The 27,969-nt window shown below is 53.0% G+C and overlaps 1 protein-coding gene across 1 annotated transcript in view; it reads left to right on the top strand.

Annotated features, from left to right (window-relative positions):
- The window catches only part of VSTM2L (V-set and transmembrane domain containing 2 like), a 42,453-nt gene extending 17,498 nt beyond the window's left edge, over nt 1–24,955 (top strand). Inside the window, exons 2-4 of the mRNA XM_016937901.4 lie at nt 11,232–11,401; nt 13,139–13,189; nt 23,586–24,955. Of these exons, the coding sequence (XP_016793390.2) occupies nt 11,232–11,401; nt 13,139–13,189; nt 23,586–23,858 (494 nt within the window). The 3' untranslated portion in view covers nt 23,859–24,955. The remainder of the gene's footprint in view (nt 1–11,231; nt 11,402–13,138; nt 13,190–23,585) is intronic.
- The last annotated feature ends 3,014 nt before the right edge of the window (nt 24,956–27,969 follow it).

Here is a 27,969-nt window from a genome sequence, read left to right on the forward strand (position 1 = left end):
AGCTACTGGCAAAGCAGCCACCCCCTCCTGGCACTGTCAGCCTTTATTTATTGCCCTGTTTCATTCTTGGTTGCGTTTCACAAGATGACTTTATGGGCCATCTCAGGGGAGCCTCCAGCCTGCCTGTCAGTCTGGCTGGGTGGCCCCTCAGCTGGGCCAGGTGGGCCAGGCTGGCCTTGGGCAGCCAGTGGCCACAAGGGCCAGGAGGAGAGGGACAGCGGGGAGGGAGCCAGCCTGCCAAGCCTCACTTAGGACCTCCCTGCTTGTGCATGTCCATAGTGTCCACATGTCTGTCCCTATCCCTGCTCCTGTGGGCACAGTCCCCCCAGGAAACTCCAATCTGGCACATAGTAGGTACCCAATAAATGTTGAGTGAATGAATGAACTGGATGAATGAATGAATGATTTCTATGCCTATTGGTTTTTTCCTTAGAACTTCAATCCTCTGGGCTTTTGTCTGACCTTCCTTTCTCACTTGATTGATTGATTGATTCATTGATTCATTGATTCATTCATTCACTCATGTGTTTAGTACATGCCTAGCCACCTCCTGTGTGCCTGATCTGGGCTGGGCAATGCAGGGTCCCTGACCTGGGAGAGTTCCCAGCTTGCAGGAGACCCAGACACCTGTCATATAACATCTGTCATATAACACACTCCAGATGTCATATAACACACTCAGCATCTGTCATATAACACACTCCAGGGCAGGGAGAGGCAGCCTCGGAGACCTCTGGGGGCACCAAGCAGGGCTTCCACCCTAGCCTGAGGAGGGAGGGCACCTTTAGGCAGAGGACTACCTGTGAGTCAGGATTCCAGGGACAGTGTGCAGGCTGTGTCCTTAGGGGGACACATGTAAGTGGCCAGGAGGGGCTGCAGTTGGGGTCTGGGCAGAACCAGAGCCTGCAGACTTTGGATGCCGAGCCTGGGAGCCTGATTTTGACCCTGAGGGCTGGTAGTTTCCCAATGAGGCCCAAGTACAGGAGCTTCCTAAAGGCCCCAGGCAGCCCGGAGTAGGGAAAATGGGATCCTTCCCCTGCCTGCCACCAGAGCTGCTAGAGCAGAGTGTTCCCTGAGCATCTACTATGTGCATGGTGTTGCTCTAGCTGCCGGGACATGGCAGTGAACAGACTAGAATCTCCTGCCTTTAACTAGAATCTCCATCTTCAATTCTAGTTGGAGTACAGATGATACACAGAAATAAAATGAGCAAACATGTAATAGGGAAGTGATGAGTGGTAAAGAGAAATATGAGGTAGAGAAAAGGGAACTGAGAGAGGGTGGGGGAGAAGGGAGGGCCTCACTGAGGAGGTGACATTGGAGCCGAGGTTTGAAGGAGTTGAAGATGCGGGGAGGGATATTCTGGGAACAAGTTCAGGGGATTTTTGTTTTCTCTCTCTCTTTCTTTCTTTCTTTTCTTTTTTTTTTTTTTTTTTTTTTTTTGAGACGGAGTCTTGCTCTGTCGCCCAGGCTGGAGTGCAGTGGCGTGATCATAGCTCACTGCAGCCTTGAACTCCTGGGCCCCAGCGATCCTCCCACTCTAGGAGATTTTTATTGTAAATCCACTGCTGCAGTGAGCCCAGGGAAGCCAGTAGAGGCTTTAATAAAATTCTGGTAAAATATACATAACAGAAAGTTTCCTATTTTCCCCATTTGTAAGTATATGGTTCAGCCGCATCAAGAACATTCAGGCTGCTGTGCAGCCATCACCACCATCCAGTCCAGAAATTGTTCATCATCCGAAACAGAAACTGTGTCTGTTCAATAGCAACTCCCTTCCCCTGCCCCCAGCCCCTGGCAACCCCCATTCTGCTTTCTGTCTCTGTGAGTTTGAATCACACCATATTTGTCTTTCTGTGACTGGCCTGTTTCACTCAGCATAATGTCCTCAAGGTTCATCTATTTGCGGCGTGTGTCAGAATTTCCCTCCTTTTTAAGGCTGAATACTACTCCATTGCACAGATGGACTAGATTTTGTTACTCCATTCATCACTGGAGGTTTCTGAGTAGGGAGCATCACAGTGTGATCTAGTGAGAGGTGGGGCCGGGCTGAGGGGTGACCAAGGGGTCAGTGGGGCCACGTTGGTTCTCACTGTGCCTCCCTCTAGCCTCAGCTCTGCCTTGGTTTTCCTGAATAGAGCTGCCCCTGCCACCAGTCCCCAAGGGGAGTCCTGCTTTCACTCTGATGGGTGTGCTGAGGACCAATCTCTGCAGGCATCCTGGAGGAGGCAGCCTCCCACCAGAGATTTGAAGGTTGAAAGGGCAGGGAGGGCTGTGCAGAGGGAGACAGGAGATTCAGGGCTGGACCAGGGGGTCTGGGATGGGGAATCTGGGCTCAGAGATGGAGGGAGCTGGGGGCTGCCTGTGCTGGATGAGCCCCTGTGGCTTGCCTGAGTCCCACTGGCTCCCAGGGGCCATGGGAGCACCAGAGGAAATGAGCACAGAGAAGAGCTAGAGGACCGGTGGGTGAGGGGCTGCAGGGCCCACGCGTGAGTAAAATACAGATGCGCCCAATGCATAATCTGATGAGGCGACAAGTAAGCAACTTTAGCCACCTTTCTGGAGATGATAGGGTGTTTGAGCTAGGAGGTGAGAGAAAGGAGTGCTGTTTATTGAGCACCTACTATGTGCCGTGAGGCGTGAGGCACATGTTGTCTTGTGTCATCCTCTCATCAGCCCTCTCATTCTCCTCTTTTTCCAGATAAAGGAACTGAGGCTCTGAGAAGCAAAGTGGTTTGCCCAGGTCACACAGCTAGGGAGTAGGGGAAATAGAGTTTGAACCCAGGCCTGAAGGCAAAGCTCTAAGCGGTTCATGCTGAACCAGGGCCTGGGAGGTTAGGGAGGTCAGGTCCCTGGTCTCAAACGGCAGGCCAGGTCCTCCAGGTCATCTCCTGCCTTTCCCAGAAGCCAAACCCAGTGGCTCCGGCCAGAGCCACAGAGCCATTTCCTGCAGCTGATGCACCGATAATCAGGCCTGGGGTTAATTAATACATCGCACCCCCAATTAAAAGCAGAAAGAAAGAAGATGTTGCATTCAATCAAGTCCCATTCTCCTTCTCCTGCAGAATCCTAATTTGTGGACACCAGTTTTAATTGTCTTCCCAGCGAGCCCAGCCCAGCTCAGGCCCTGAGGCTGGAGAAGACAATTGCATCCTTCTCAAAAATCTATAACTATACCAGCCTCCCTGGGGACTGGCTGCAAGGAGTTACCTGAGCAGGGAGGGGGGCTCAGGGGCAGGGTAAGTCAAAGAGGAGAGATGGATTCTATGTCCCAGGCTCAGCAGTGATGCTCACATGGGGATTAGGGTCTGGGTAGCTGGAGGGAAAGAGTATGGGTAGGGGGCGGGGTTACAGGCTTCCACTTAGAGCCCTCTAGAACTGGGTTCAGTTTCACCATTTACTCAGTCTGTGGCCTTGGGCAAGTCACTGACCCTCTCTGAGCTTCAGCCTCCCTATCTGAAAAGGGGGATAATAATGATCACACCCACTCTATAGCATCATGGTGGGAACACGAGAAAATGTATGTAAAGAGCTTGCACCTGGGTGTGGTGGCTCACGCCTGTAATTCCAGTGCTTTGGGAGGCTGAGGCAGAAGGATTGCTTGAGCCCAGGAGTTTGAAACAAGCCTGGGCAACATAGCGAGACCCTGTCTCTACAAAAATTTTAAAAATTAGCTTGTTGTAGTGGCATGCACCTGTACTCTCAGCTACTTGGGAGGCAGAAGCAGGAGGATCACTTGAGCCCAGGAGTCCATGGCTGCGATGAGCTATGTTCAGCTCACTGCCATGTTCGTGCCATTGCACTCCAGCCTGGATGACAGAGTGAGACCCTGTCTCAAAAAATAAATAAACATGGCCAGGCGCGATGGCTCATGCCTGAAATCCCAGCACTTTGGGAGGCCGAGGTGGGCGGATCACCTGAGGTCAGGAGTTTGAGACCAGCCTGGCCAACATGGAGAAACTCCATCTCTACTAAAAATACAATAATTAGCTGGGCGTGGTGACGTGTGCCTGTAATCCCAGCTACTCGAGAGGCTGAGGCAGGAGAATCGCTTGAACCTGGGAAGCAGAGGTTGCAGTGAGCCGAGATGGCACCACTGCACTCCAGCCTGGGTAACAAGAGTGAGACTCTGTCTCAAAAAAAAAAACCAAAACAAAATAATAAATAAATAAACAAACAAAACAAAGAGCTAGGCACGGTGCCTGGCACAAAACAAATAGTCTTTATTTCTTAGAGATTATCAGTACATCATCATAATCAGCAGCAGCAGCAGCATCAAAATACACATCAATCTGTGTATTTTCCGGTTTCTGGTGCTGGTGCAGTATCCTCACTCAGAGTTAGGAGAGGGAGGAAGACCCTGTTGCTGATTGAGCTGCCTGCTTTCAGTGGGGGTGAGAGGAACTGAGCTCCCCATCTCTGGAGGTGTGCAAGTGGGATGCGGAAGTGTGGAGCCTAGCAGCTGAATTTTACCTGATAACTCAGACCAAATCCTGGTAGGGGCTGGCAGACCCGTGGATCTTGGTCACAACTGCCAGTCAGACCAATGTTTAAAATCCATCTCTGTGTGAATCTTGGGCAAGTCATTTTACTTTCCGAGCCTCAATTTCCTCATCTGTCAAGTGGGAGTGGGTGAGAGTGTTAGAGACAATGTCTGCATGGTGTTGGGCACACAATAGATGCTTAAGAAAGGAAATGGATTTTTTTTTTTAAACCAAGCTTTCTTTCCTGCCTCCCTACCTTTGCTCACAGGGTTCCTGCTTCCTGACATTTTCAGGCCTGCCTCTGCTTGTCAATATCCACCCATCCTTCAAGGCCCCTCCTCTCCCATGTGGAAGTGACCCTTTCCCTTCCCAATGCCCAAGGCTCTGCCCTTAGGACATCTATCACTTTCTCCTTCTGATGATCTGAGCTGGTGGGGCTCTCAGGACCATCAGGACTAACCCGAACTGTACAGAGGAGCAGAGGCTCAGAGAGGGGAGAGAGTCTCTGGAGGTCACACAGGAAGTCTGTCGGCAGAAACAGGCTCCGTCCTCCATCCTTGGCTCGCAGTCCAATGCTCCCGGCACTTACCTACGTCCACAGCGGGCTTCTCCCTCCGGGGCAGCTTGGGGTGGAGGTCGGGACAGGCCTTGGTGCTGCTGACTGTGAACAGGGAGGCCCAGATTTGTCGTCAGATGCCCAGAGCCTTGAGTTTCCCACTTGTCCTGTGGACACACTGCCTCCTTCACTACCGAGGTCAGAGTCAAAAGGTCCCTGAGGGTGCCTCCCCTAACCCACTGCCCGTAGGCAGCTCCTGGCCAGCTCTGGGGATCAGAGAAGCCCTGGGACCACAGCCCCTCTATGGAGTGGGAGAGCTGGTGGCCACACCCACAGCTAACTCGCTTGGCTCCCATGAGGCCTTGAACCTGCTTCTCTCCCTGTCCTCCTACCTGAAGCCCCTCCCTGCTCCCGGCTCTACTACCTAGCCTACTGGGGCTAAGGCGAGGGCAACACCTCCTCCAGGAAGCCTTTCCCGATTGCCTCCAGCTGGGTGAAATGCCTCTGCTGTGCCTGCCCAGGCCTCTGCACTCAGAATGAAACAGACTCCCTACCCTGCCCCACAGGACTCTGCAAGGTTGGCCATTTGAGATTGAGCCCTTTTTTTGTTTGTTTTTTGAGATGGAGTTTCGCTCTTGTTGCCCAGGCTGGAGTGCAGTGGCGCAATCTCAGCTCACTGCAACCTCCGCCTCCCAGATTCAAGCAATTCTCCTGCCTCAGCCTAACAAGTAGCTGAGATTACAGGTACCTGCCACCACACCTGGCTAATTTTTGTATTTTTAGTAGAGACGAGGTTTCACCATGTTGGTCAGGCTGGTCTTGAACTCCTGACCTCAAGTGATCCTCCTGCCTCTGCCTCCCAAAGTGCTGGGATTGCAGGCATCTGTCACTGTGCCCTGCCGCAGGACTGAGCCTTTTAAAGAAATATTTAGGGCCAGGCGCGGTGGCTCACACCTGTAATCCCAGCACTGTAATCCCAGCTACTTGGGAGGCTGAGGCAGAAGAATCGCTTGAACCCGGGAGGCAGAGGTTGCAGTGAGCCGAGATCATGCCAGCACTCTAGCCTGGCGAAAGAGCAAGACTCCATCTAAAAAAAGAAATAAAAAAGAGAAATATTTAGGTTGGCGCAAAAGTAATTGCGGTTTTGACCATTACTTTTCATGGCAAAACTGCAATTACTTTTGCACTAACCTATAGCTCTACCAGCACAAGGCATTTGGACACTCTGGGAAGAGCATGGACTTGGGCGTCACAGAGGGCTGGTTTCAAATCCAGACTCTACTATGTGGCCGTGGAAGGGTTACTCCCTGGCACTGGGCCTTGGCTGCCTGGTCTGAGCCATGCAGACATGTGATGGGGGGACCTGAAGCTGGCAGAGCTCACTCACCACCTGCTAAGACGTCAAACACATGTGGCCACTGAGCCCTGGGAATGGCAGGACTGAAAGGTGCCATGAACATGTAAAATGCACTCCAGTTTTCCGTGACTTAACACAAAAAAGAGTGGAACATGTCTCATTAGTAATTTCTTTTTTCCAAGACGGAGTCTTGCTGTTGCCCAGGCTGGAGTGCAGTGACACAATCTCGGCTCACTGCGCCTCCTCCTCCCGGGTTCAAGTGGCTCTCCTGCCTTAGCCTCCCAAGTAGCTGGGACTACAGGCACATGCCACCACACCCAGCTAATTTTTGTATTTTTAGTAGAGATGAGGTTTTGCCATGTTGGCCAGGCTGGTCTTGAACTCCTGACCTTAGGTGATCTGCCCGCCTCGGTCCCCCAAAATGCTGGGATTACAGGCATGAGCCACCGTGCCCGGCCTCATTAATAATTTTCATTACATGTTCAAATAATTTTTTGATATCTTGGCTTAAATAAAATACATTATTAAAATTAATTAATTTCACGTGTTTTTTTTTACTTTCCTTTCATGTGGCTCCCAGGAGATGGAATATTCCATGCGCGCCTTGCAGTGTGGCTTGCATTCTGTTTCTGTTGGAGTGCGAGGCCCTAGATGGCCACTTCTGGTGTCCCGGTGGAGAAGTGGCCATGTGGCGGGGTCCTCCCCTGTGCTCCTGCCCACCCCAGGCTGCCATGCCATGCCAGGGCCCAGAAGGTGTCTGTTTGGGGATAAGAGGGTCTCTCCTGGCTGAACCCGGGCTGCTGAGTTACCCTATACTAGCCCCTGCCCTCTCTGAGCCTTGCCTTCTGCATGAGTAGGAAGAGCTGGTGGGCCAGAGTCAGGGTTTTCTGTCGGTTGGCAGGGGCGGGGGGGCCGTGGGCAGGAGGAGACTGAGTGGGGATGAATTGGAGGCCTGGCCCTTTCCGAGGAGACCCCAGTGGAGCCTCCACCCAAGGGCGGCCCTCTCTGTTCTCCTCCCACTCATGAGACCCACGCACATTGTCTCCCGTGCCCCCGCCCACCACACATGGTTCCCACCTCACCCGTGTCTGGGAGAAGGAGGCATGCGGTGGCTGAGTCACACTGGCTGGGTCCGAGGGCTGGCTTCAGCCTTTCTTGCTCTGTGTTCTGCATTGAGCAAGTTCCCTGATAGCTCTGGAGCCATTTCCCCACTGGAAGAGGGGAAGTGGAGGCACTCTCTGATTTCCGTGGCTCAGGCAATGGCACCTGGAGAGGCCACAGCCACGTCCCTCCACTGTCTTTTGACCAGCCAGGGTCACACTGGTGGTCATACCAGATCCAACCAGGGTCCTCACCCCTCTCCTCATGTTTGCAAAGGCCCCTAGTGCCCTGGTGCCCTGCTGCTGGGCAGGAGGGATGTGAATCAAGGCAGAATCCGCCATCCTGGGGGAGGGACAAGCAACCCACTAGAATCACCTCTTGGGCTCTTCCCGTGCAGGCTCCTCACTATCTCCTTGTGTTCCGCTCGAGGTGGCAAGTGGGTGTCAGGGAAGACTCCAAGGGCGAGACCTGCCCAGGACTCTCAGGGCAGGGTCCCCCTAGCTCTGGACCCTGCTCCACCACTGCCCAGCCAAGGCTGTTTATTCATCATTCAAAAAGCACTTATTGGCTGGGCGTGGTGGCTTATACCTTACCTGTAATCTCAGCACTTTGGGAGGCCAAGGTGGGGAGATTGCTTAAGCCCAGGAGTTCAAGTCCAGCCTGGGCAAAAAGCAAGACCGTGTCTCTACAAAAAATTTGAAAAACTAGTTGGGCATGGCGGCTCATGCCTGTAGTTCCAGCTACTCGGGGGGCTGAGGTGAGAGGATTGCTTGTGCCCCGGAGGTCAAGGCTGCCGCAAGCCTTGAATGCACCACTGCACTCCAGCCTAGACAAGAGAGCGAGACCCTGTCTCAAAAATAAAATGCATTTATTGAGCACCTGCTATGTGCCAGGCACTGCCGCAGGAGCTGGGAGGGAAGGCTGACAATAAACATACATAAAATAGGCATATTAGCTGTGCTGTCCAATACAGTAGCCATTACCTGCAAGTGGCTATTAACATTTATGTTTACATGAATTAAAATTAAATAAAATTTAAAATTCAGGTCCTCAGTCACATTTCAAGTGCTCAGCAGACACGGGTGACTGCTAGCTACAGTACTAGCTCAGGTACAGGACACCCTCCTCATGGCAGAAAGTCCTGTTGGCCAGTGCTGATGATGGCATTGGAGGGAAGGGTGTTTTGAAGTGCCGGGTTTAAATGAGGTGGTCAGGGCAGGCCTCCCTAAGGAAGCAGACTTTGAGCAGGGTCCTCTGGCAGGGGAGGGAGGGAGCCATGTGAGGGAAGGCAGTTCCAGGGGAGTCTGAGGAAAGGGTGTTCCAGGCAGAGGAATCAGCAGGTGCAAAGGTCTTGAGGTGGAATCTCAACTGGGATGCCCGGGGAAGGAGCTGAAAGGAGGCCACTGTGGCAGGAGTAGGAGCAGGGAGTCAGGCAGAGGCCAACACCAGAGGGAATGGCCTCCCATGGAAGGCCCTGTCAGCCATCTGGAGTGCAGTGGTGCGTTCAAGGCTTGCTGCAGCCTTGACCTCCTGGGCACGAGCAATCCTTTTAGCTGGGCATGGTGGCTCATACCTATAATCCCAGCACTTTGGGAAGCAGAGGCAGTGAGGACTGTGGCTGTTACTGTGGGTAGGAGGACACCCTGGGAGAGTGGTGAGTAGAGCAGGGACAGGGATGATTTATGTTTTGTCAAGGTACGTCTGGCTGCTGTGTGAAAATAGCTTGTTGGGGAGGAAGAGTGGAAGTGGGAGGCCAGTGAGGGTTCCCCACTGTTGCAGGTGAGAGAGGATGGCAGCTTGGCCCCAGGAAGGCAGGGGAGGTGGGGAGAAGGGGCCAGATTCTGGAGGTGTCGGGAGGCAGGACCCACAGGGTTCCTTGAAGACTGAATGTGGGAAGGGAGAGTGGAGGGAGGGAGCCCAGGGTGACTAGTTTCTGGGTTGATCCCCTGGAAGGAGGGGGTGGCCCTCACGGTGATGTGGGGGAGGGATCTTCCTTCCAGGTGCCTGCATTGCCTCTTACTTAGTGGGGATAAGAAGGGTCACAGCTTTGAAGTGGGCTATGTGTGATGACGCCCCACACCATCCCTCACAAATGTTCAGGAACTCAGACATTTATTCCTATTAACTAACCAGGCCTTGTTTACAGAACAGCGGCTGGGACTTCCAAGCCTCAGCAAGCGGGGAGCCTCCATGAGCTGCTTTCTAAACCCTTGACCTTGAGGATTAGGGACATCTCAAACTTGCTCTCAGCCCAGAAACCCACTGTTCAAGTAGGGCTGCACATGGAAACCCCATGAGCAGAGGAGAAACGGCAGAAGTTTCCAGATGGAGTCGTTTGTCAATTCGCATCACCTTCAGTATCCTGGGGACAGGGGGATGAGAGAGGTGGCCCCAGAGCAGGGGCCTGAATCTAGGATTTCACCTCCTAGCCCAGGACTCCCTGTTCCTCCTTCCCTAAGCTGAGCTGGGGTGGTGAGGACTCCCGGGGCTGGGAATCTGCCCCTCTGGGCCAGGGGACCCTGTTAGGTTGCAGCAGCCAGGAGGGACAGGGTGGGGGCCAGGGGATTGACAGCCACAATGTTCCTGGGTGACCTGCACGTTGCCAGGCGTCTTTCCAGGGCGATAATCTCTCTTGAGAAGAGGAAAGAATTCTAATTACATCTCAGGACAATATTTGTTTGGGGAGACGGGAGACAGAACATATGGTGGGGAGGGGCGCTGGGCCACATGAAGTGGGGATGTTTTCTCATTTACCTGGTGGGATGGAGGATGACGGATGGGGCAGGGCTCCTGCTGGGCCAGGGGAACCGTATGCCCTGGGCTGTGGTGGAGAGCTGGGCTCTGCATGGGGCAGGAGGCAGGAGTGGCTCCCACCTCACCCTGGGTGCCCTGAGATGGTGGAGAATTCCGTACCCATTCCATCCGCCGAGCAGCTACTCTGCGCCAGCAACTGCCAGCAGCAGGAGCTCTGTGTCCCTGTCCTCCTGGAGCTGCCGCAGGCAACAGGGCAGGGCAGGAGGTGGGGGACCTTCTCGGGATCCTCAAGGAGGACCTTTCGGGGGGTGACATTTGAGCTGAGCTTTGCCAGATCTGAAGGAGCCAGCCGGGCAAAGAGGGGTGGAGGGAAGGGCATTCCGGAAGGAGAACAGCCAGAGCAAGAGTGAGGCCAGAAAGGGAGGTGTGTCCACAGGACAGGGAGGAAGCCAGGGGAATGGGTGCTGATCCCCATACCTGGGGTCCCAGGGGAGGGTTCTAAGCAGGGGAGAGGCCACATCTGATTTGGTTTTGCAAAGATGGCGCTGGCCGCTGTACATGGATGCTGGAGTAACTCAGGAGGGGAACTGAGCTGGGTTACTGGAAGAACCTGGAAGAGCTGATGGAAGCGGCAGCTCCTTCCTGGCCTTCTTGCTGTCCACATCCAGCCCAGGCCTTCTCTGATCCCTGGCATGTTCTCCCACAGCGCCCGGCTGCTGGTGTGGCTCCAGGGCCGACACCTACTCCCTCATCGCCATCTTATGTTGGCTGCTGCACACATCCTTGGCCTGCCTTGCTGAGCTTCTTGGGTGCCCAGCTGAAGCCAGACCACTCCCACCAGCGGGCTTGCAGGTCACCCCACCCCCTCCACCCATCCCACACCGTGCAGGGCCAGCTGTTCCTACGTTCTCCACCTCCCTCACCCACTAGCCCCGTGGTTTCCTGAGCCCCGCCATTCTTCCCCCTGTTTCTTGCACAGCCCTGTTCACAGAGACACCCCATGACATGACAGCACGGACGGGCGAGGACGTGGAGATGGCCTGCTCCTTCCGCGGCAGCGGCTCCCCCTCCTACTCGCTGGAGATCCAGTGGTGGTATGTACGGAGCCACCGGGACTGGACCGACAAGCAGGCGTGGGCCTCGAACCAGGTAATGCCCCTGGGGAGATGCCCAAGCTGGGCTGGGGAAGTCCTGGTCCCTGGGGTAGGGGTATTTCTCTGCCCCTCTTCTCCTCTGAGGGATATGGGCTCCAACGCTGTTCTCCACACCACACAGCTGTCTCCCTCCCTTCTTCCGCCTGGGGTGGGGGTTTTAGGTGATCATGGAGGCTTATTTGGGGGAACGGGCAGGAGGCAGAGCTAGGCTGAGCACTTGAAATGGCCACAGCAAGAAGGGCCTTCCAGGGCACAGAGGGCCTCCCTTCGGGGTACAGGTGAGGAAACTGAGGCCAGAGGGACAAGCTGGCTTCAGGTTATGGAGCAAGGTGGGTCTTGTGACTCACTTCCCACCACTTCTCCAGGCCACACGAGCAGCCTTTTTATAAAGAGCTCTGCAAATGCTGAGTTCATTCACAGGCACACACGCATACATGCACCAGGCTCCCAGCACACCCTTGGCTGCACATGGGCTCACCCCTCTACACGTGCATGCTCGTATGTACACACCTGTAGAGCAGATACTGTGGGGGCTCTGCCACATGCCCGGTGTGCAGCGTGCCCTGGGACCAGCCAACTGCCAGCTCCTCTGGCTCTGCTTGAGGGTTTTCTCTGGACACAAGAGCCTGCTGGCCAGCAAGGCAAGCAGGAGGAGCAGGGGACTCAATAGGCAGGAGCAGCCCCCACCAATGACCCGCAAAGTTGGAGGATGAATGCCTCAGCTCCCTCGCCCTTAGCTGGGACAACCGAAGCATATTCTTCACTGTTTCGCCAAGTGCCCAGTGGGACGAAGCTCCAATTGCCTACTGTGGTAACTAACCAACAACATACCCCCCATTATTAACTTTCTTCCCTTTTTCTTCTCACTCCCCTTCTCCCCTACTTGTGTTTCCTGGGATCACCTCCCAAATAAACTACTTGACCTTTGTCTCAAGGTCAGCTCTTGGAGGAACCCCATCTGAATCATTTGCATCCTTACACGTATGTATACACTAATGAACACGCAAACATGGAGATCTGCCCACCCATTCATATATGAACACATATATCTGCACACATTCACAAACACACATTGGCACATCATACACTCCCCATGTTCATGAAAGAGTGTCTCACATGTGCCCAAGGGCATATCAAACTTTGTCTTGCTCCTGGGGGTGTCAGCTCCCCGACACTTCCAGCCCTGCCACATGCAGGCTTAGAGGACTTCAGTGGCCAGAGAAAGCCCTTAGGCAAATCGTTGCAGGTATCTGCGGTTGGAAGCTTCCAGGGTCAGTTTGCAAAGGTGGGGAATGTGGGCAGGGTTCCCACAGCATCTGCACAGACGTTCACATGGGTGACACACCTGAAGGTACAAACACACTCTCAGATAGAGTGACTCAAGGGTACAAACATGCTCCTAGCAACGTACCAAGCCAATGCTTAGATTTCTGCCTGTTCACACTCCCTCCAATATATACCAAAGCACCCTTGTGTATCTAAATGCACAAATGTGGTCAGTTTTCTACATACCTCCATTATCTTCTTTTGCTCTGACCTCCCCTCCTCCCCTGAGTGGATACAGAAAGGGACCCCAACTCCAGACTCCATGGCCCCCGAGCCTCATCTGCTGTCGTGAGAATCTTAGCGGTTGTCCGTATCCCTATAATGTGTCTCCCCACACTGCCACCCCACCCCCACCCTGTGCTAACACCTTGTCTCTGCTCTCTCCGCCCCTCCCCGCTCCCAACAGCTAAAAGCATCTCAGCAGGAAGACGCAGGGAAGGAGGCAACCAAAATAAGTGTGAGTTTTGATAATGACTTCTCGAAAGGGCTCTAATGGAGGGCACAGCTGTGACTTAAAAAAAAAATTGGGGTCCAGTTCAGCAGGGAACTTGGGCAAGAAGATGGAAGAGAAGAAAAAGAGAAGGGAAAAAAATGGCCTTGCTCTGTTTTTTAAAAGCCGGAGATTTTTCAAGTTCATTCAATGATGGGCACAAAAAATGACAGGGGAGAGAAGATGCATTTGCTCCTGTCAGGGCCAAGGCTGTGTGCATCCTGGTGCCTTCGTGCTTGTTTCAGCAGCATTTTTTATTTGGGGAACCAATGAGGTCTGATGAGCCTGAGCCAGCTTTTTTTGGCCTATCATGACTGAGTGTTATGCCATCTCAGGGTCACTTGGTGATCTGGCCCCGGGGACGGGGTGGGGGCACCCTAGCCAAAGGATTTCAGGACTGGCCAGGCCTTCTTATTTATTGACTCATTTGTTAATAGCCACACTCTGTAAGAAGGGCCAAGCATTCACCCATTTTGCAGGTGGGGCAGCTGAGGCTCAGGAGGTCAGGGACTTGCCAGAGGTCACGCCAAGGGTGACTGGTGTTGCTGAGCTACCTGGCTTCAGGGCTCAAGCTCTTTGTCACCAGGCTGTGCTGCAGGCCAGTGCAGCTGGGGCCCAGGGGAGTTCAGGGAGTGACGGCTTTTGTGAAGGAGGGGGCACCCAAAACCAGTCCTGGGAGAGGCAGACAGGAGACAGGAGGTGAACTGGGGAGAGAACATGGAGTGGAGGGGACCCGCCCGGGGACACATGTGGCCATGCAACGAGGCAAGGTTTGTGCATGGGGCATGAGGTCAGCTTGGCAGGGGCGTGAGGCCAGCCTGGCAGGAGGCTAGACATCTATCAGCAACACACTCAGAAAAGGCAGGTGCCCGTGGGAGTATGAATGTGCGTGTGTGCGTGCATGCTTGTGTGTTTGTGTGTCCTCGCATGCGCATGGCGGGGAAACCTTTCTAAATTCACCCTTTTTTGCTTGATTCTTCCACAACTTTTCAAGGACTTGTAGGGGAGCTCAGGACCCCAAGGCCAATTTGACAGGGATGAGCAGAGGAGCCGCACCCCCAAACCGAGGTCACCATGTGGAGAATGGGCACAGGGAGTCATTGGGGTGCCATGTCGGGCATCAGAGGTGGCATCATGGAGGCAGAGAGGCCAGGGAGGAGGCTTCTGCAGCCCCTTCAGGCGGGAGTGGGTGGGCAAGAGAGCAAGGATCTTCAAAGCATCATTTGTGCCGTCTGGCCCAGGGCACAGTTGGGGTCTGAAAATTCAAGCCATTTTTATCCAGCTCAGGGTGGCTGTGGGTCCACCCCCCACCCTCTGCCAAGGGCACATCCATATCGAACACCCCGTTTCTGGCCCAAATACCCATCCGTTAAGCCCAGGCAGGTAGATCTGTGTGCATATTAATACCCCGTTCATCACAACCCTTTCTCCTATAATTTTGCCTGGGGTTTAAGGAGCGGCTCTGGCAAAGGAGAGAATAATCTAATTGATTTAGAGGATTCGAATTCCAGGCTGCTGGGTCCCACATGAGGGAAATGCGACGATGCTAATTAGTTAAATAAAATAAATGTGCTCAGCATGAATGTGCAATTACCCCCAGCCCCCCACCCCCAGCGCCTGCAATTCCTGCACCAGCTGGGGCTCCGAGGGTCTGGTTAGGAAATGCAGAAACAGGCATGGGCCAAGCTCCTCGTGCAGACAGCGCCACAAGAAAAACCATTCCTAATACACAGGTACTCCCTGGATTCCTGCAGTCTGAGGAGGTGGCCCAAACTTTTCTCCATGGCCTTCAGAACTCTGCACAATTGCTCTGCCCACCCTCCAGCCTCACCTCTTGCCTGACCTCACCCCCCTTCCCCTCCCGACCCTGGCAGCCTTTCCACCTTCCCACTCCTTCCCACCTCCAGGCTTTTGCACAGGCTGGTCCGCCTGCCTGCAAAGCTGTTCCTCTCTCTCTTCCCACAGAGCTCAGCTCGGGAAGCGTCCCTTGAACTTGTGACCCAGCTGGTGCCCCTCCCATTTCCCTGCTGGCTGTATTTCTGGTTGTCGTTATCCGCTTGTGTGAGTTTTTGCTTCATGACTGTCTCCCCTAGAGATGAGGGGTGCTGGGACTGAGCCTGCCTGACTCACTGTTGCATTTCCAGAGTCCAGCACAGAGCCTGGCGTGGTGTAGTAGGTACCCAATAAATATTTGTTGAATAATTATCACACACACAGACATACGCCCAGGCCAATGTGTGTGTGAACCCATACACAGATTTTTTTTTTTTTTTTTTTTTTGAGATGGAGTTTCACTGTTGTCATCCAGGCTGGAGTGCAGTGGCGAGATCTCGGCTCATTGCAACCTCCGCCTCCTGAGTTCGAGAAATTCTCCTGCTTCAGCTTCCCCAGTAGCTGGGGATATAGGAACAGGTCACCACGCCTAGCTAATTTTTTTTTTTTTTTTTTTTTTTTGTATTTTTAGTAGAGACAGGGTTTCACCATGTTGACCAGGCTGGTCTCGAACTACTGACCTCAGGTGATCCTCCTGCCTCAGCATCCCAAAGTGTTGGGATTACAGTCATGAGGCACCGCGCCTGGCCGGTGTGGATCCCATGTCTGTTCACATATGCGTACCGGTGACATGACGTGAACGAGTGAAAGAGCTCCTGCGGGGGCCCGGGAAACCCAGACCCTGTGTCTACAGGGAACAGCTGAGCCAGGCAGGGACCTAGGCCTCATATTCCCGTGACTTCTAAAAATCCCGATTTTAGTGGAATGTCTCCTGAGTCTTAACTGTTGGGACCTAATTAGATCTTTTGAAAAACAGTGTCTAAGCCAAATAGTGCAGTCTACAGGCTGGTGGAATCCCAGAATCTCATAGGGAGATCATTTACGTCAGAGGACAGGCATCTGTGATCAAATAATAATGGTCCAAGGTTGAGGGTAAGAAAGTGCTGTCAGCTTCGAGGGGCTTGGTGGGGGGAGGGCTTCGTGAACCTGCCTGGGTGGCCATGTTGGCCTTGTGAAGATTCAGACTCTAAGAGTCGGCTGTGCTGACTGCCAGGCGGGGACTGTGAGGACACAGTGGGGCCAGCACTTAGCGTCCCAGGAGCTGAGTCCTGGTTCCAGCTCTGCCACCTCCTTGACTCTCCCTTTTCCTCAGTTAGCTGTTGTTGAAGGCATATATGAAAACGCTTTGGAAACTGTAAAGTGCCATGGATTAGGCTATGTGAGTGACAGTGGTTCCTAGGGTGGAAACTTGTTAACGTGAATTTGTGACTCGTAAAACTCCTGTTCCTAGCAAGCGAGCAGGATGTGGGCAAGGGAATTAAAAAAAAAAAAATCAGATGCTGGGCACAGTGCACACCTGTAATCCCAGCGCTTTGGGAAGCCAAGGTGGGCGGATCATCCGAGGTCAGGAGTTCTTGACCAGCCTGGCCAACACAGTGAAACCCCGTCTCTACTAAAAATACAAAAATTAGCCAGGTGTGGTGGTGCACGCCTGCAGTCCCAGATACTTGGGAGGCTGAGATGGGAAAATCGCTTGAACCCAGGAGGCAGAGGCTGCAGTGAGCCGAGATCGCACCACTGCTCTCATAAGGAGATCATTTATGTGGGAGGACAGGCATCTGTAATAAAATAATAATGATAATAATAATATAGCAGCTAACATTTATTGAGTGCTTACCATATGTTAGGAGCCATGACGAGCACTTTATATGAATTATCTCGTTTAACTTGGGCCCAGGGAAGGACCCTGGCCTAAAAATATCTCCGCTGGTAACTTGCATCTGCTAAGGATTCCACCGTTAGGTGGAATCATTTCCGTGGCTCAGGCAAACATTTCTGCTTATTGGCCATTTTTCAAGTTCTGGAAGTTTTTCTTTCGATCTAACTAAAGTCATTTGTGCTAAAATTGAGGTTAATTTCCCCCTTAACCAGTTTTGCAAACCAAGATAGTCCACAACTTCCTAATTTTAAGACGAGGTGAAATTCTCCACACATACCCTCCTTCCTGGGGGACTTCATCACTGTAAATCGCTCATGGTTGGAAGCTGAGTTAAACCAAGATGACTCTGGAAAGACCATGGTCTCACACATACACACTCCTGCCCTCTGGGTGCTCTCAGTCCACTGTGAGAGACGGGTGTTAATCCAATAATCATGCATGATAAAAAATACAATTACAACTGTGACCAAAATGAGGAGAGCTGCCATAATGGGGTATCTGATCTAGCCTGGGGGGCCAGGAGGGCTTCCTGGAGGAGGTGCTATTTGAAGTGAGCACTGAGGTGTGGAGGATTTGACAAAGGGTGGGGAACTTGGCTGGGTGTGTGCACTGGAGGAATTGCTAGTGGCCGATGAGGCTGAGGGGCAGGCCGGGATGAGACCTCAAAGGGCCTTGTCAGCCACCGTGGGGACCATCGAAGAGTTTAAGTTAGGGACATTTTGAAAAAATTGGTCTGGCTGTTGTGGAAGAAGAGGCTGGAAGGTTGTGTAGATCTGGGAGGAGGCTGGGGTGATGGCCCGGATGGGAGAAGCCCTGGACCTTGCTTTCGCCAGTGCTGGGGGATGTGGATTCTGGAGAGAAGGGGAAGGGGTCCAAGGTGTTTAGAGGACGTCAGTGGGTTCAGGGGTGGAGTGTGCGGAGTGCAGAAAGAAAACAGAAGTGGTGATTGCAGAGTTTGGCTACAGCAGTAAGGCCTTCTGGGGCCCAGGTCTGGGGAGACCCTGAGTTGGGTTCTGAACATGCTGAGGGGCCAGCGAAGTGCTGGGTGGAGCTGATAGAGGCTGATTGCAGGGCCCAGCCTGGGGCAGGAGCCATCTGACCCCTATTCCTCACCCCAGCACCTTCCCTGGGGCCTCCACCTCTGCCAGGAGGCCACGTGAAGGCAAGGGTTGGCATCATGAGTACAAATCCATTCTTCTGGCTTGGCTGGAAGATGATCCCAGCCTGCCCAATGTGAGCTGGCCTCGGAGTATCCCTGCAGTGCCCGGAAAAGCCTGAGCTGTGGGGCGAGCAGGGAGGAGGCTGAACTTGGCCCTGGCCAGGGTTCGGCCTTATCTCTTTCAGCGTAATTAGGTGCTTAATTGCACTGCTAAGGCCTGTCAATGCCTGTGCGGAGGTGATTATGATTTACAGCTGGGTCGCCATGCGGGGGTCTCCTTTCTTCGTGGGCTCTCCAGTCGCCCTGGAGGGCTGGGCTGAAGGGCTTTCTGCATAATGTGTGGTGGATGAAATCCAACAGGCTGCTCCTGGAGTGGGATATTGGGCCCCCTCCTGTGGGAGAGGCCTCTGATGAGGTTTGGGGCTGGGTTTTCCCAAGACATGGAGGATTGGGGGCCTCGGAAAGACATGAGAAGACCGATCTGTAGTTTATTGTTCAGAAGGCTCCCAGAGGGGTGGGTAAGGTGTGGCCTCTGTCACCAGCTGGGTGGCCTTGAGAAAATCGCTTCACCTCTCTGAGTCTCAGTTTCTTCACCTGCATCATAGGGTTATTGTGAGGTTTAAATAAGAGTGATGAAGCTTGGCTGGGCGCGGTGGCTCACGCTTAGAATCCCAGCACTTTGGGAGGCCGAGGCAGGAGGATTGCTTGAGCCCAGGAGTTCAAGACCAGCTTTGGCAACATAGTGAGACCCCATCTCCACAGAAAGATACACAAATTGGCCAGGAGTGGTGGTGCGCACCTGTGGCCACAGCTACTCAGGAGGTCGGAGGGGGTGCTGAAGCGGGAGGATTGCTTGAGCCCAGGAGGCTGAGGCTGCAGTGAGCCATGATCACGCCAGTGCACTCCAGCCTAAGGTGACAGAACGAGACCCTGTCTCAAAAAAAAGAAAAAGAAAGAACGAAAGAAAGAAAGGAAGATTGATGAAACTTATCACATCATCTCACAGTGATCAGGCACTTCATAAACATTAGCCACTGGCACTACTGTTGCTGTTATTATTTTTATTAAAAATATCGTATTTGCCTTCTCCAGATTGTGCTTAGAGGCATGGACCACAGGGACTGGGAGGGAGTCGTGTCTGACGTGTGTCCTTGCCCTTCATCCTGTTGGAAGTTCACTCGCTGAGTTGCTTGATTATGGGTTAGGGGTCTAGGTTCTCCGTTAGACTGTCAGCTCGTGCCAGCATTACCAGGATCTGGCTGGCCCATTGTGGTAGGCACTCGCTAAGTGCTTGTTGAATGAACGGACAAATTTAGCCCAAGAAAACCGAGGCCAGAGTGCTGGTGACTTGTCACGGTCAGCGCCTGGCCTCCCATCCCTCCCTGCAGTGCTCCCTGCCCTCCTCCTCTCTGAGAGAGGAAGAGCTCGTGTTCCTGAAGGCCACATCTGTCTCTTGGCAGAGGGGGTGACAGGGAGGAGGGAGCTGGCTGCCTGGGGAGCCGTCCAGGCCTTCGTGGCCCCATCTGGGGGATGGGAGCGGGTGGGCAGAGGGCTGGGCCTCGCTTGGTGCTCCCTCCCTAGGAGCGAGTGCTCCCAGCACTTTGCATTATTACTCCATTAGCGCCTTGTAGGGTTGACAAATGAAGGATAATTAATATCCGTGAGGGAAGCAGATGTTGAGGTAATTCGCTCCCGCTGCGCATTTGCAACAGCATCTCCTAACTCGCCAGAGAGAGCACACAGGACCACAGGGCGGAGGTGATGGAGTCAGAGGGACGGGGTGGGCTCCAGCAGGGCCTGGCGCTAGGGAGGGGGCACCCCCACAGCCAGAGGGGCAGCTGGGAGGGTTTCCCACTGCTTGCCATGGGGAAGTCCTGCCTGGGTCCCACCTCCGTGCCTCTGCCGAAGGCTTTCCCTCCATGTAGGGGACGATGGGCAGCCGGGAAGTCTCAGGATGAGGGAGGAAGATCAGGCTCCCTGCTGCTGGACACTCTCTTCTTCCCTTCCCTGTGGCCCTGCCAGCACTGGTGGCCCTCGGTGAGCCTGTCACACCACTGGAAGGGTGAGAGCGCATGGAGCCTGTTCCCAGTTCCGCCACTCACTGACTCCATGCCTCTGGGCGAGTCACTTCTTTTGGAGCCTCAGTTTCACCATCTGCAAAGTGGATATCATTATGTGTATTCACCCTGCTATAAAGAACTACCAGAGACTAGGTAATTCACAAAGAAAAGAGGTTAAATTGACTCAACGTTCTGCATGGCTGGGGAGGCCTCAGAAAACTTAGAATTATGGTGTAAGGCTAAAGGGAAGCAAGGCATGTCTTACGTGTTGGCAGGAGAAGAGTGAACGAAGGGGAAACTGCTACTTTTAAACCATCACATCTTGTGAGAACTCACTCACTATCACAAGAACAGCATGGAGAAAACTGTCCCCATGATCCAATCACCTCCCACCAGGCCCCGCCCTCAACACGTGGGGATTACACTTTGAGATGAGATTTGGGTGGGGACACAGAGCCAAACCATATCATCATGTGCATGTGACTTAAAATTAGAAAGCAAGACATCTGAGTACGACTTCAGTTGGAGAAAGAAGGTCATGGGGTGGGTCCCTTCATTCAACAAATGTTGATGATTATTTATGGAGTGCTGGGCTCTGTGATAACCCCTCACATGGACAAAATAAATATTGTCCCTGCTCTCATGGGGGGTACGGTTTAGCCAAGGAGAGAACCCAAAATCAAGTCAACAGACAAATACACGGTTCAAAATGAGAAGACTGCTATGCAGGAAATAGGAGGGAGTGGGGACGGGGTCAATTTCTTGGAGGAGGTGACATTTAGGATGAATGGGAACCAGGCAGGTGAAGATGAACAGGGAACCCCACCCAGGCAGAGGGCCCAGCACGCGCAAAGGCCGTGAGGTCAGCAAGAGTTTCCCATTGGGGTGTTGACGAAAGAGCCCTCCCCAGGGCAGATTGGTAAGACGATTAGAAGTCACACGTGTGAGTGCCCAGCACAGGCTCAGAAACATCTGCAGGCTGCATGCAGAGGGCGTGCTTTTTCATCCTGGCCCCCTCACTGCAGGGGTGACCAGCAGGGGCATCCCACCTGGAGCCAGAAGTTGGGCTTCCCTCTCTAGGAGCTGGGGCTTGGCAGGAACAGGCCAGCTCGTTGTCCCTCCAGAAGAGACGGACCAGTAGTCCACAGGTCTGAGGCCCACTCACCTGAGCCTACAAAGCTGTCTGGGAAGAAGGTCAGTGGCTGGCAGCTGAGAATTGATCTCCACTGTTCTGTCCAGGCAGGACAGGGGCTGCAGGAAGGTTTTTTTTTTTTCTAAGAAGAAGGGGCCAGGAAATGAAAGAAGCCCCCTCCCACCACCACCACCCCTCTCCATAGGCCCAACTCCTTTTTTTTTTTTTTAATCTTTTATTTTGAGTTATAGTCTCAGGAAAAGTTTCAAAAATAGGTCATTAAGTCTCCTGTACCCATCAGCCAGTTTCCCCAGTGGTGTATCTTATGTAACTGTCCGTCTGCTTTTTCTTTTTTAATTGAAAAAACACCCACAGCAACTTTATATTCAGGGCAGATTTATTCATAAGAGCTTTAATCTGGAAATCACACAAATGTCCATCGATGGTGATCACATAAACAAATCGTGCAGTATGCATGTGATGGAATACTATACAGCAATGAAAAAGAACAAATGGATGGCTGGGCATGGTGGCTCACACTTATAATCCTGGCACTTCGGGAGGCTGAGGTGGGTTGATCACTTGAGGCCAGGAGTTTGGGACCAGCCTGGCCAACATGGTGAAACCCCATTTCTACTAAAAATACAAAAATTAGCTGAGCATGGTGGCGGGTGCCTGTAATCCCAGCTACTGGGGAGGCTGAGGCATGAGAACTGCTTGAACCCAGGAGGTGGAGGTTGCAGTGAGCTAAGATCGTGCCACTGCACTCCAGCCTGGGTAACAGAGACTCTGTCTCAAACAAACAAACAAATAGATGCAGGCAGCAACATGGAGAAATCTCACCGATAACAGGTTGTGTCGAAAAAGCCAGGCACAGGAAAGAAGCCACCCATACAAGAGTTCCAAAACAGAAAAAAACGAATCTATGGTGATAGAAGTCAGTCAGAAAGCGGGGGACCCCAGAGGGGGAGTATTGTTCAGTGAAGGGTGTGCTCTAGGGGGTCACGAATGTTCCGTGCTTTGCTCTGGATGGTGGTTACACAGGTGTACACACAGGAAATATTTCCTCAGGCTGTGTGCACTTTACTCTACATAAGTAATACTCCCATTTTAAAATAGAGATGTAAAAACCCAACCAAATAAAACAAAAAGTCAAAGTACAAAGACGAATATAACAAACATCCTTGCTCCCCCCAAGTGGAGTGAATAGTTATTAGCATCCTGATATATTTGTCGTCAGCCTTTATATTGTTTTGTTTTGTTTTTTATTATGTTATTTTATTTTATTTATTTATTTTTTTGAGACGGAGTCTCGCGCTGTCGCCCAGGCTGGAGTGCAGTGGTGCGATCTCAGCTCACTGCAACCTCCGCCTCCTGGGTTGTTCAAGTGATTTTCGTGCCTCAGTCTCACGAGTAGCTGGGATTACCGGCATGCACCACCACACCCCCGGCTAGTTTCTGTATTTTTAGTAGAGACGGGGTTTCCCCATGTTGCCCAGGCAACATGCCCAGGTCTCAAACTCCTGACTTCAAGTGATCTGCCTCCCTCGGCCTCCCAAAGTGCTGGGATTCCAGGCATGAGCCACCGCACTTGGCCTGGTTTGGTTTTTAAAAGACCTGTCTCACTCTGTCACCTAGGCTGGAGTGCAGTGGTGCAATCACGGCTCACTGCAAGCCTCAAACTCCTGGGCTCAAACAGTCCTCGCACCTCAGTCTCCTGAGTAGCTGGGACTGCAGGCGCCTCTATTTTTTTTTTTTTTTTTTTTTTAGGAAATGTAAACTTTCAGACTAAACGAAGACTTTGCCTTGTAGTCTACACCAGGTCCACTTCCTCCCCTGTGTTCTGCCCCAGAGTCTACCACTGCTGTGAGGAGGCCCTGGTGTTCCCTCCTGTCTATTTTAAACTTCCACACCCGGAAGACCCCAAAACCAGTATAGAGTAGGTGTCTGTGTTTGTTTACATAAATGGCATCCCCTGGGGGTGGGCAGCAGTGAGAGCTTTCCCTCTGCTGTTTGCCACTGAGCTCACGTGCCTAGTTCTAGCTCCGTCTTTCGGACCGCTCTGCAGTGCTTCATGCAGGGAACCGGCCACTGCTTAGTTATGCGGTCTGTTGGTGGACATGGCAGTTGCTTTTACTTTTTTGCTATTTAACTCACTCTTGTGCAAACCTCGGTGGGCCCTTGTGGGAGTGTTTCTGGGGCTCCCGTCCTAGCATGCGATCTTGGGACCCCCCCCCCCGACTCTTCTTCTCCCCCGCTGTCACTGGATGGACAGGTCACGGTCTCTCTGTCACCCCCAGGTGGTCAAGGTGGTGGGCAGCAACATCTCCCACAAGCTGCGCCTGTCCCGGGTGAAGCCCACGGACGAAGGCACCTACGAGTGCCGCGTCATCGACTTCAGCGACGGCAAGGCCCGGCACCACAAGGTCAAGGCCTACCTGCGGGTGCAGCCAGGGGAGAACTCCGTCCTGCATCTGCCCGAAGCCCCTCCCGCCGCGCCCGCCCCGCCGCCCCCCAAGCCAGGCAAGGAGCTGAGGAAGCGCTCGGTGGACCAGGAAGCCTGCAGCCTCTAGACTGATGCCCCTGCCCCCGCCCATCCGCCCCCACGCTGTACAGAGTGCATGAGGAGCCGCCAGACCACCGGGGACGGACTGCCTGCGTCCAGCCGCGCCCCATCCCCAAGGCCGCCTGTGGCCATCATGTCGGCCCTCTTTCCACCACCCCTTGCTCAGCATGTAAGCCCCACCCACCCCTGCCCTTTCAGACCCCTGCGGTGACCTGGCTCGGAGAAGGTGGCCCTGGGCACCAAGGGGCCAACCGCCCTGAACACTGGGGCAGGGACCATGCTGGGGCCCGGGGTCACCCCCTTCCTGTCACCAGCTTCTGTGGAGTCCAGTGTTTTGCTTTGCTTGCTTGTCCCCCATCCTGTCCTGAGCCGGGGCCCCCCAGCCTCGCCTCCCTCCTCCTACCATCCCTCACTTGGACCTGGGGGTGTGGACAGTGACCCCTCCCTGAATATGGACTTGAATCTTCTGAGCAGAACTAGGGCCTCTCCCCTGGTGAAGACCCAGGGAACCCAGGAGGGCCCTTCTGGGGCAGTGGCTCTGCAGGGTCACTCATGGAGGCCTAGGGGAACAGCGAGATGCCCCACCACCTCCTGGCGAGTCCTTCCTGTTCAGCTCCCTGTGCGACCCTCCGGGGATGCAGGGGATCCAGGATTCTCTGCCCTGTCACACGGCGAGTCAGAAGGGAGGGGCCTTTCCCTCGGACCCATGGCCCCAGGCAGAGTTTTGCACCAGCAGGACCCCTTTGAGGGCCTTCAAGGCTCTCCCAGGAGTCCCCCTCTGCCGGCCCCCCAATGCCCCAGCTCCCTCTTGGGTCCTGTGCCAAGTCCACCCCAGGGCCTGGGGCTGTTGGGAGCCAAGGGCCCCCTGGTACTCAGTTCCCTCACGATTCCCGATCACGGGCACACCTGCACCCTGGTTATTTGTAAATATTTCTATTGGACCCAATTCTCCTCGGAATTGGCTGGCACCTCTGGCTGCCGCAGCTCAGTGATGACGTGGGGGAGGTGGGAGAGGCCGAGGGCTTTGCCTAGGGGTGGGTTGCCCTGTATACATGATCCAGTCCGTGACTACCAGCCAACCTGAATAAAGCGGTTTTAAAAAAAACCTCTGGGCAGTGTCTTTCTGGGGCATTTGTGCCTGGGGGTGGTGTGTGGGGTGGAGGCAGGAGAGCAGGTGGCCAGCTCACACCCACGCCTCACTCAGCATCTTTCTCCTGCTTTGCACCCCAAGCAGCGCCTGGCTTCGCAGTGCAGAGCACAGGACCGGTGGGGGCAGAGGGAGAGGGTGGGAGACAACCAACTTTTGTTCAGCTCCAATCCTGTTACCAGGCACTCGAATTATTCTTTGCTTCTGAGATAATCACCTACAGAGAAGACTGCATAAAACATGTTTACACAGTTTTGTAAATAATGTAAAGCAAATACTTGTGTAGCCACTACCTACCAAACATAGCACCCCAAAAGAGAACCTCCCCAAGCCTGATGTGTCATTTCCATCTATCCCTTCTCCTCCCTCTTAGAGGCAGCCACTGTCCCCACAGTTAAGGTAATCTCATTCTTTTTTTTGTTTTGTTTTTGAGACAGAGTTTCGCTCTGCAACCCAAGCTGGAGTGCAGTGGTGCAGTCTCGGTTCACTGCAACCACCATCTCCTGGGTTCAAGTGATTCTCCTGCCTCAGCCTCCCGAGTAGCTGGAACTATAGGCATGTGCCACCACACCTGGCTAATTTTTTTGTATTTTTATTAGAGCCAGGGTTTCGCCACATTAGCCAGGATGGTCTCAATCTCCTGACGTCGTGATCTGCCCGCCTCAGCCTCCCAAAGTGCTGGGATTACAGGCGTGAGCCACTGTGCCCAGCAGTTTTTTTTTTTTTTTTTTTTTTTTGTATTTTTAGTAGAACCAGGGTTTCGCCATGTTGGTCAGGCTGGTCTCAAATTCCTGACCTCAAGTGATTCACCTGCCTCGGCCTCCCAAAGTGCTGGGATTACAGGTGTGAGCCACTGTGCCCAGCTGATAATCCCATTCTTAATGTTCTTTTTGTAGTCTTACTACCTATGTTTATGTCATTGTGTTTATTTTTTATTTTAAGTTCCGGGGTGCATGTGCAGGATGTGCAGGTGTGTTATATAGGTGAATGTGTGACATGGTGGCTTACTGCACCTATCAACCCATCACCTAGGTGTTAAGCTTGGCATGCATGAGCTATTTTCCCACTGTTCTCCCCCTCCTCTGCCCTCCCCTGTGTATGTCATTTTAAACAATGTATGTGAGTTTCCTCCATTGTCTGACCTGCATATGCACAGAATCATACTGTATTTCTCATGTCTTATATTTGTGAGATTCATCTGTGTTGCTGCATGTGTCTGTAATTTGTTCACCTTTATTGGTGTATAATATTTCACTGTATGACTATCTCACCATCTATCAACTTACTTATCCATTGTATTGCTGACAAGAATTGGAGTGTGTTCCCGACTGGGTACTATGACTTACCAACAACACTGCTGTGAGCACACTGGTCGGGATCTCCTGGTGCACATGAGCCTGAGATTCTCCTAGTGGATTTATCAGGTCAGAGGCTTAGGCACTTTACTTTGGGATCTCATTTTCTCTTATGAGGTATCAACAACCCCTTATTCCAGTTGAGGAAACAGGCTCAGAGAGGTTAAGTAGCTTGCCCAAAGTCACAGAGTTGTTGAACTCAGACCTCCCTTAGCCGTAAAGTCTGTTTGTCTTGTTTCTGCCAGGTCTGGACCACCTCCCCGGTCCCTGCCATCCCATACTACACCCTGGGCTCTTGACTCCCCTTGGCTTATTCCAGCCGAGTGTCCCACCCACTATGGTCCTGCTGAGAATCTGCCTGAGGATGTGTCCACCTGGGGCTCTCAGGTCAAGCCCTCATAGCCAGAGTAGCCATCTGGTCCTTGCTCTGCAACATGCAGAAACCACAGGCACCCCTTGGAGATTGGGAACTGTTGAAATGATGATTGACCTTGGCCCTGGGCCCCGTGTCCCGGCCCTGTGCTGATCACCACAGTAGCCCTGAAGCAGGCCTTGCATCCTCTGTCTTCAGATGAGGACAATGAGGTTCAGAGAAGGGTGGGCTGGAGAATAGATGGATAGATAGATGATGGATGGATGAGGACATGAATAATAACCAGGCTATGAAGTAGTCAGGACTCTGCTCCTGCAGCAGAATCCAGGTATGCCAGGGATAGATGGTCTTATGATCTGTGGTCCTCTCAGGCCACTGGCTAGCCTGAACTCAATGAATATGGTCTCTTCCAGAAATCTCCACGTACAAGGCTGGTTCTGGAAGGCCCAGGTCCCTCTAGGAGGGTGTGGGAGGATCTATGTCATGCTAGAGTGATAACGATACTCACCAGCCCTGAGCACCTCCTATGCACCAGGCACTAGTGAAGGGCTTTCCACAGGAAGTTCTGATATTCCACAGGGTCTCATCCAACCCTCCCAAGGGTCTTTGTCCCATCCCTGGCCATTTTACTCCCATAGAGGGGTCCCCCCAACCTCCTTAGAGGGATTTTTCTTGTTCCACTGGGAAGACAGACAAAAGAAGAAGAAGGTGCCTGGGTTAGAATCCTGCTTCTGCCCATCTTTGCCCCATGGCCGCAGGCAGGGCTCTTCACCTCTCTGAGCCTCAGTTCCCTGTTCTGTACCATGGGGGATGCTCCTGGGGAAGTGCAAATCAAAACCACAATGTGTTACCACTTCACACACATGAGGACGGCTGGAATAAAAAAGACAAACACTAACAAATACTGGCGAGGATGTGGAGACATTGGAACTCTCATGCACTGCTGGTGGGAATATAAAAGGATGTAGCTGCTTTGGAAAACAGTCTGGCGCTCCTCTCAAGGTTAATCATAGAGTTACCAAGTGACCGAGCAATTCTGCTCCTAGGTATCAGCCCAAGAGGACTGAAGACACATGACCGCATAAAAACCCGTGCCTGAATGTTTATAGCAGCATTATCCATAATAGCCAAGAAATGGAAACAACCCCCATGTCCATCAAATAATGGATGGCTAAATAAAATGTGGTATATCAGCCTGGGTGTAGTAGCTCACGCCTGTAATCCCAGCACTTTGGGAGGCCGA

This window comes from Pan troglodytes, chromosome 21 (genome assembly GCF_028858775.2).
Source record: "Pan troglodytes isolate AG18354 chromosome 21, NHGRI_mPanTro3-v2.0_pri, whole genome shotgun sequence".
In the NCBI taxonomy this organism is placed as follows: Eukaryota; Metazoa; Chordata; class Mammalia; order Primates; family Hominidae; genus Pan; species Pan troglodytes.